The sequence below is a fragment of the Notothenia rossii genome (assembly GCF_949606895.1).
Source record: "Notothenia rossii genome assembly, chromosome: 3".
Lineage (NCBI taxonomy): Eukaryota > Metazoa > Chordata > Actinopteri > Perciformes > Nototheniidae > Notothenia > Notothenia rossii.
The window spans coordinates 22070084-22080035 of NC_136901.1; the positions used below are offsets into that span (position 1 = coordinate 22070084).

General features: G+C 37.3%; 1 protein-coding gene across 2 annotated transcripts; it reads left to right on the plus strand.

Moving 5' to 3' along the window:
• Positions 1-634: 634 nt before the first annotated feature.
• Positions 635-8330, plus strand: LOC307034268 (BPTF-associated chromatin complex component 1). 2 transcript variants are annotated; one of them, XM_079673022.1, is made up of 5 exons: positions 635-1133; positions 2199-2293; positions 2389-2615; positions 3636-3743; positions 7123-8330. In XM_079673022.1, the coding sequence occupies exons 1-5, from the start codon at positions 1113-1115 to the stop codon at positions 7185-7187; spliced, it is 516 nt and encodes a 171-aa protein (XP_079529148.1). In that variant the 5' UTR covers positions 635-1112; the 3' UTR covers positions 7188-8330. The 2 variants fall into 2 exon arrangements, with proteins under 2 accessions (XP_079529148.1, XP_079529147.1); XM_079673021.1 differs by having other exon boundaries at positions 649-1133; positions 2371-2615.
• The last annotated feature ends 1622 nt before the right edge of the window (positions 8331-9952 follow it).

Here is a 9952-nt window from a genome sequence, read left to right on the forward strand (position 1 = left end):
CCCTATTTAATGAAGGAAAACAGAAAAACCCTAAATGTAAATCATATTGTATAGCAGTGTGGTGTAACAGACTAAAATTAGTACATGGCCTATTATTTCTATTTCCCCAATATGTGACTGGCTCATTTATGAATACCACCAATGTCCATAATGTGCAGTTTCATGCACCTGCAAGTTCTATTTTTTTACGGCATGAAATCAAAAAGTCTCAAGCCTTCTAAAAACCTGTGGGATAACTAATTCAACTACTTTAACATGTTAACATAAATGTATACTACTTAATGCATAAAGGCTACTTTTCAGTATGGTCATACCTAATGTTTATTTGTGTAATCCTCAAATGTATAACTCAAGTAAAGGTAGAAAGGCGTAAGCATCAACATATTCTTAAAGTACTTTTTATGCAGAATGATCCATTTCAGAATAATATATATGATATGTCTTGATTATAATATTACGATATTGGTGCATTAAAGTGTTATCAAAGCTGTAAAGAACTAATTTGAATGACTTTGTACACTGCAGGGTAGCTTGTGAATTTACTCCAGGTGTAACTAAATGTAAGAGTTGATTATATTTCACAGCATTAATCCAAACCAGTAAAGTAACTAAATATACTAAATAAATGGAGTGGAATCAAAGTAGAATATTTACCTCAAAATTGTAGTTGGGTAGAAGTTGCAGAAAATGGAGACACTCATGTACCTCAAAATTGTAATTGAGAAGAGTACTTGAATACATATACCCCCCATTGACGTACATCTCTGAAAGATAGGGCGAAATAAGGTATTACCGAAAGTGTAGATTTACGAGGAGACATTGAATGCGGCTTAAGCATTGTCGTTTTATTGTGTGACCTATTTGTGTGCAGTGTAACCTAACGCAGAAACATTTTAATGCACCATGCAGCACTGTGTACAATGTCGACGTTTTCCAAGCAGTAGCGGTTTAAGAGCAGATTTGTAGCTCCTCTGCTACATCAGGATGAGCACCAAATGCTAACTTGCCTAGCTACACTGTTAGCATCTTAGTAGCTGTTCCGTCCAATTGAAGGCATCAGAGTCCTACTATACAGACTACATACAGTCCATGGTATCAAGGAGATCAGCAGAATGACCTCAGCTTCCACTAAAGTAAGTCATTTTAACATATGAACCACTGAGAAGTAGATAGCCCATGCAGTTAGCCCGGTTTAAATAATAGCATGTACTTTACACACAGCCCCTCAGTGTTTCCCGCTGCTGCAGGTACAATAACAGAGTGTGGTCACTTCAGTGTGCAGAGATGGACGTAGGAAAGTTGGAGACTTTTATCAGTTCTATCAGAAACACTTTCGAAATTAATTCTCCCGCTGAATTAAATTAATGTGCCCTTAATTTTTCTAAAGTTTGTGCTGTCATAATTTCCACAAGGCTTTTTCATACACTATGCGCACAAGCAGTACAGTACACGTGTATATATACGTGTACGTATGTATACATGTACAGTATCTGAGTACATTAACATAAGTAGCCTACTGTACTTAAGTACAATTTTGAGGTACTATACTTGAGTATGTCCATGTTTTGCTAGGTAAATCATGTACTTTTACTCCACTACATTTTTTAAATATCTTAAGTTACTTTACAGATTTGGATTAATGATGTGAAATTTAATCAAGTCTTAAATCAGACTTTATTTCCACCTGGAGTAAATTCACAAGCTACCCTGCAGTATACAAAGTCATTCAAACTAGCTGCACCTTTACCAGCTTTGAGAACACTTTCATGATCAATCATTATAAAACATAATTATAGATATTATTCTGAAATGGACCAATCTGCACAATGACTACTTTTACTATTGGTACTTTTTTTATGCTAATACCTTTGTACTTTTACTTGAGTAACATTTGCAATGCAGGACTTTTACTTCTAACAGAGTATTCCTACACTCTGGTACTTCTACTTTGACTAAAGTACACGATTTGAGTATTTCTTTCACCTCTGCTTCTATACCTTAGTTTAAGACTCCCATATTACATTTTTTTGTGTAAAAAAGTAAATCCCTGGAGCCAGCTTCCAACATCATCATTATTCATGATGGCACAAAGGTGCCATGGAAATGTCAATTAAAAGAGATTTTTTTTAAAAGATATGTGTGGTTTTTCACATTGCTTCAAACATTCTGATTCTGATGAATAAGTGTGTGTCCCACAGGTTGGGGAGATCTTCTCTGCAGCTGGAGCTGCCTTCACCAAACTAGGAGAGCTCACCATGCAGCTTCACCCGGTGGCAGACTCCAGTCCTGCAGGGTAACACACACACTAGACACTGATCGCTTAATTACAAAGAATATGTTAAACTGTTATAAATACTAAAGTCAGTTCAGTTCCCACCCTCCCTCCAGTGGTCAGACGAAGGGCACCGTGAAGAGGAAGCTGTATGAAGACGGAGGTCTGCCCTCCATCTCTGACGGGCCTAAGAAAGGCACCAAGAAAACCAACACTGCTGTCACCATGGCAACTCAGGGCACTCCAAATGTAATTTCCGTGCCCACTGGTCGGGTGGTCGTAGCGTCAGGACTACAAGTTGCCCCCTCCAGACAGCCCACCCTGAAGAAACAGAAGACTGCAGGTGGGTCTGGAAACTACACGGTTACTGCAAAATAAATCTATTGTTAATATCACAATCTCTTCTTCATCAAACCTGATAGTTAAACTAAAATATGTGTAGAATCCACACTCTTTTACTTGTGCAATTATTTTTGCAACTGTTTTTTTCCAAACTTTTCAATAAGTAATTGATCTCCATTAGCATCAACATATTTCCACAGGCATCATATTATCTATATCTTGTTTGTCCATGTCTATTCATCTGTTTACCTCCGGTATTTCTGGAAAATTGCAGATAAAGATAAGGTCAAATCTTTAGCCCACGCAGAAAAAAAACAAATGATATATTGCTTTTTTATTTGCAGGTTTTTTACGAAGGGTTGTGATTGCTGTTTTGGGTTGAAGCTGTAAGATACGTTATTTCTGTTGTTATACAGTCCAGTTCTATGTAGTCCACAATATGTAATGTCTCACTTCTGCAAATAATAATACATATTTATATAGCGCTTTTTCTGGTGCTCAAAGCGCTTAAATGAGTGACAACTAGCCAAAAACTGTATGATATAGGCCTAACCTATATCAGTTATAACTTGTTTATAGTGTGCATACTTTAGGCTTCCATTGACGTGCACCATACTCTGCCTTATTTATCTATTTTAAGATGATGCCAGAAAACTGATGATAGTCAGTAAAACTCCTGTGATTTCTTGACCTTTCCAATTCAGTGTATTGTAAAGCTCTAAAAGTCCAAATGAATTGGGACAAAAAGTAGATGTCAACTACAGTCCACATTTGTTTGCAACCAGCAAACATTTTCACTGTGGTCTAGCAGCAAAGTAACAGCCACCTAAATTACACTGATAAAACCGCAATAAGAAAACAAAATGAAGGGGTGATGACATGTTAGTAGACAAACGTATCATTCACTTTCTTTCTGCTTTCTATCTTTGAAACTGAATACTTATATGGAAGTATTATTGAAATCAAATCAATCAATGTGTGGTTCAGTATGTCATAACAGTTTTCTTTCTTGTGTGTGTAGACGTGACCCTCAGCGCTCTCAACGACTCAGATGTCAACAGCGATCTTGTGGACATGGAGGGACTCGGTGAAGGATCCAACTCCAAGAAACTCAACAACTTTGATCAAGGTGAGTTCATGAACAGCTCCTGAAAGAGAGGGATTTTAAACAAGGGCTGGGGACAGGACATCAAAACAGTTTTGACATGGTGGCTTTAATTCTAATGCGCAGGCAGGATTGAACAATTCATAATCAAATGTACACACCAGCATAATTCATCTAGAAGTATTTCAGAGAAAATAGATCAAGGGATCTGACTTTTAAACATCCATTAATCAACAATGAATTGACCAAAAATAAATAAGCTTTTAAAAATCTTTTTTTTAGTAGGAGCCAATTTGCGTCATTTATTTAATTTGATTTATTTAACCCTCCTGTTGTCTTCGGGTCAAATCTGACCGATTTACTACTTTCATCAATCATAACTTTTTGGTTTTACATTCGATTGCATTAAGGCTTTATGATATCCTTCACAGTAGACATTTGAACATATACAATTGCTGATCACCACTTTCATTGCATTTTGGATGATTTAGTCAACTTTGTAACACCCATGGTGTTCCCGGTCAAAAATGACCGCCATAAAGAAAAGTATGGAGCCCCCTAGGGGACATGGAGAAGAAAAAAAAAATTATTTGAACAAAAGAAAAAAAAAATTTTTTTGCGAGACATCACAAAACCTTTGCGAGATCTCGCAAAACCCCGTTGCAGTTTGTCGACGGTCCCTAAGCACTCCTCTCCCTCCTCAAACTGCAGATTGTGACCAATTCTTGATTTTTAGCTCGGATGACGGCGTGTATCGAACTGTTCTGTAAAAACGACTCTGTAGCTCGTTGTCTATCTTGCCATTATTGTAAAGTCATGTTGTTTGTATTTTTACAACGTTATGTTCATGAGTTATTGATCCGCGAAATTCGAATCTGTCAATAACTCAGCTCAGAGGGACGTGCATGTCCCCTCGCTCTGAGTGTTCTCTTGAGGTGTCTTCACTTATGTGAAACCCTTTATATATACAGTATATGTGTGAAACCCATGCCTATTGCCAAGCACTGATGTTGTAGCTTTATATTTAAGGCCAAGCTCAAAGTAAAATCGATGAACCACTCCATTGTTGTGGTTTCTGTGTTGCCGTAGCTGCCGAACTGACCAAGAAGTACATTGAGCTAAATGAAAAAAAAAAAGGTTTTGCGATATCTCGCAAAACATTTTTTTTTTTTTTTTAAATTCTTTTTCTTCTCCATGTCCCCTAGGGGGCTCCGTAGAAAAGGAATTAGTAACCATCCGGACCAGATAAAACCATAGACTGTATATATAAATGGACGTAGTGTCCGTGACGTCACCCATAGGATTCTGCAGAGTTGCCGAGAAGCCCTTAGTAGGCGGAGTCGGTCACTAACGGCTCGACAGGGACGTCAGAGTTCAACTCCCGCCTACTCCAGCCTGCTCCAAATAAGGGCAAAGAGGCGGGACCTGCTGCCTCGGAACTGGAAGTAAACAGAGCTAGCTCAGAATAAGAAGCTAAGCTAACATGAAATACATGCATACCAAGTTACTGCTAAAAGTGTAGTTCCCCTATATAAACGTTAAATTCATAATCAAATGAGACAATCTGCAAGAGAATTAGCTATATTTTGTTATTCTTAATGCTTGTCATTCAAACGTTAAGAAAAGAAGTACCGATACATAGCAGAACAATTGTGGCGATGTTCAGCTTAATAAGCCTTGTTCAACATAATTATTTAGCTAATACTACAGCAGGCGAACCAAGTCTGCGTTTCGCTGCATTCCTTGATCTCCAGTTATAACGAAGGACTCCATCGCCCAGACCTAACGGAGCCGCAGTGGGCTAGCTCCGGGACGCCGGCTGGAGCTAGCCCACTGCGGCTCCGTTAGCTCCGGCGGCCACCACTGGGATAATTGGGTCCCCTATTAACATTTGCTCCCGTTTAGCATTATGGGCGTCATAGCCATAGACTATAAAAGTCTTACCCAAGGCTGAATCATAAACTAAAATGTATATGTATGTAGAAAGGGTTACTTACGTCCTTAGCTGGCTAATAAGTAACAAGCTAAGCTACCAAGCACACAAACACCTGCGAACGGGATTAACATGTATAATATTATCATTTTAGACTTCTTGGAAGTTCTGTTAGTACATTCAAGCGCACAGCACGACATTTTAATTGTCTGGTATTAGTAACAATATTCCCTAAAAGGCACAATCACCACGAACACGGCTAAAGCTAAAGGGTCAAGTACAGTACTATGACTAACTAACGTTGTAGCCTCTATGGTTGTAGCTTAGCAGAGTGGACAAGTTGCTATTAGCTGACAGTGAGGCATGTACATGTCCATCAAAGTGACCACGCCCTAATTTTTGCAAAAACTTTAAGACCTAATGTAAATAAAAGGGTTGTGTTAGAAAACAATTCACTCACAGATTCATAATCATGAAGGTGGAATCTAACTATATTCATAATAATATTTACTGCATCCATGGGTAGAAACATGTTTTTTCTGCTGTAAAGTTGGGCATTTTAACATGGGGGTATATGGAAATTGCTCCTTTCTGCAGTCAGCCCCTAGTGGCCCATGTATGAACTGCAGTGTGTTGCACTTCCTTAGTGGCGTCCCGGCTGTTCCCCAGAGTTTGCCGCTTGGATAAAACCCACACAAACACCCACACTCTAGATGTGTCCCCCCCACACCTATGTGCCCATCCCCCCATGTGAATCACACCTGGCACACAAAGAACAATTTGATACATTTCCCGCTCTTATGTGCCCATCCCCCCACATGGATCAAACCTGGCACACGCAATACATGTTCAGTGTCTATTCTTTGTATATTTACTGAAGTTTTTCATGTATACTAGTAGTCTGATACAATATGTACAGTTTGAAAGGGTGTTAAATGAAATTTGATGATGATTAATGTTTTTTGTGTTAATGTAATAGCAGTTAAAACAGGACCGGTCAAATTTGACCGCGAACACCAAAGTAGGGGGGGGGAAACGAAGACAATAGGAGGGTTAATGGGTTTTCCACAATTTTTTAAAACACACAAACGTAACAGATAACAAATAATAAACAGAGCAGGAAGAGGCTAAAACAACCCATTGAGCTTATTTAAAGTTACGACCTAAATAATGTTAAAAATCACAATTTTGTATAAAACACAAGATGTTGAAACAGCTTCAATTCAATAAAAATGGCACATTTGAAAAACAACACATACTTTACTTGAAAACCCGGCCTCATACAGGTAACATTATGTTTCAGCTATTTTTTAAAGCAATGTAGAGGTTCAGTGTTTACAGTTGAGCTGAGTGTTCCAGATTGGGGACAGAAGTCAGACATTATTTTTCCCTGAATTAGTTTGCCATATTTAAAGCTTCACCCCAGACTTCTCTCCTTTTAATATTGGTGCTTTTTTTGTGTCTCCACAGATAACCTGAACCTGGACTCAGGCCTCATCATGAACCCCAGTGACCTTCCTTTGCTCTCCCGCTGACCCGTCACTTCCTGTGGACTCAAAGTCATGGACAGGACTATGAAATTAAAAACCGGACTTTTCCTTTGAGCCAGAAGACGCTGACCACCCAGAACGGACTAAAGATAGTATTGAATACTGTGTTGTATCATGCGGGACAATTGGACGCATCTTACTAGTGTGAGAGTTGTCAGCACTCTCAGAATCATGTTTGGATCTTTACATTTTCTTACTGCGATAATTATTGCGTTAGATCATTTCCTCTCCTAATTGACTTTGCTTTGTAGGAGCGTCCAAAACAAAAGTGAGGAAGCTGTTCCAACATTCAAACTTCCTGTGTTTCTTTACAAAGAAGCCAGGAAAACAAACACAATGCAACAGAGACACCTCGGCTGCAGCAACAACATTACAAGTGGGACAGAGTTTAGAAATTGTATGTTTGTCTGAATAATAATGTTTGATTGTATTTCTTGTTCTCGCCACTTTTAGCTAATGGTTGTATGAGCAGGTGATTACACAAGTCTTAGTTTAGGATAAACATATTTAAGTAGTTATTATAGTCTTTAGAACAAAGACATGTTGGACTCGTCTGAGTGAATGAATTGCTTCCTTCCTATTAACATGCCAGTTAAATTGTTACAACAGTCAGATTGTATTCTAAGAAACACTCTGTTAAATAACTAACAAGGGTCATTGCTAATTGTTTAAGAGCTGAAACACAAGTATCAGTAGTACACATGTATGTATCTTGAAGCTATCAGAAACAAGAGTTAGCAATAAGTTTGGAGATGTAACCAAAATGACTTGTAACTAATTATTTATACTAGGTTTGAAATACTCACAGGTGTCATCAACCCAGGTGTCTGATGATACAAAAAACAGCAAACATTTCAAATGAACTATATATAGAGATAGATACACAAGACTTGCATTAAAGGTAACTGTTGAAGTTCTCATAACAAAGCAAGTGATTTGTTAGATTTTGCCTATTGTAGCATTTACCTTCATGTACTGTATACATAGTGCAAATCAAATATTCAAACATGCCCGTTAGTTTTGTCACCTCAGTATGTTTGAATCTGTAGAGACACTATTTGATTGGGACAACATTTAGGAAGGAGTGACTGATACACATGTGATTTAATAAAAACTATTTGAAAGTAATCTCTTTGGTCCAGTTTGAGATTATTTTTGCCTGTGTTGATTTTAATTGAATTCCTTTTCCAAAGTTAGGCTAGTGAGCCGAGAGAAATCAGCAGTTTAAATCTGGCTGTATGAAGAAGAGACATGAAAAGAGCCGACACTTGTTTATTTGATTTAAGGGTTTTTATTAATAGTGTAATTATTAATATATCCCAACAGCACTAGGTAAGAACAATTCATAATTTTGCTACTTTTGTTGTAAAAAAAAAAGTCAGAAAGCTTGGAACACATTTGCTTATCAAAGATGGTGGTGGAGGAGTGTGAGTCTGACAGGAGCAGCACACGTCATACTGGTAACAGACAGAGAACTACCAGTAATGATGTGCTGCTACAGCCTGGCCCACTGAAGGTAACCTCACATATTCAGAAGGAATATATATCAACTCAAATCTTTAAAGATATCATGGCGTTTATCATGTGATACAAAAATGTTTTGTATCAGTGGAATACAGGAAGCTTTTTATTTCAATAACCAGAAATGATGTTAGAATGTTCAGACGGCAGCATTTTTATGGTGCAATATTTCATCATCCACAGTTTATATGATCCAATACCTTTTGTGAAATACTTTCTTCCCATGTATGAATAGAATAATCTGAGTGAACTTTCCTAGTCCACATCGTACAAGGAGGAGATCCCTTCCACCTGCTGGAAGAAAGAAAATGAAGAAAAAAAAGTATTATTTTAGCACAACAGATCAACTGCACCGCCTGCAAGAATTCATTGATATCAGAGAAACCAAATTCTACAGAACATGTCGTCTTCTGTGTTTCATAAAATGACCATGAGCCAATCAGAGTGGATTATAAATCACATTGGTATTAAACGCATCATTTGTATGAGAGGGTGAGCAGGAGAATTCTTTATTTAAAAAGCTTGGATTTACAGCAGACAGTGATTCTTTTTGGGTTATAATCTATGTTCAGCCATCGGACTCTTCAATTGAAACAAAAGAGGAAGTAACAATGATGGTGTGTTTTATTCTTTCCCCATAAATAACATTGGTTTAAAGAGGGAGGGAGACACAATTATTTAGTTAAAGACAGCAAATGAAAAGGGGAATAACTGGAAGTGGATTTGTCATATTTGAGTCACTTATGACCCCACTCACCACCACCATCAATGTAACGGATCCTCTGCTTTTACACTAGAAGTCAGCTTTCAAAAAGTTATCTTTTGTTTGTCATTTTCATTTTTTTAACGATAATTGACAACACTTGAAAAAAGGCCCACTCTTAAAAATTCAGTCACTCATGTAATTCAATTATTTTACCTAAAAGAAGTATCGAAAACAGCCAATCGGATACAAATTAATTTATCCGATTGATTAATTCCAAACAAATTAAATATTTCTAGAATTTTCACAGATTAACTTTATTAATAATGAGTCTTTCTTTAATCTTAATGTGTTGTCTTTGTAAAGATGTAATGCATTGTAGGGCAGTGTGGTGAATAAAGGCTCTCAGTTTTCATTTTCAGGTGTATTGTTAATAAAAATACTAATACTGAATCCTGCTTGAAAATAACAAATACAAATGGTGTAAATACAAGAATTCTCTATATTTAAATGTTTTTTCTCAATG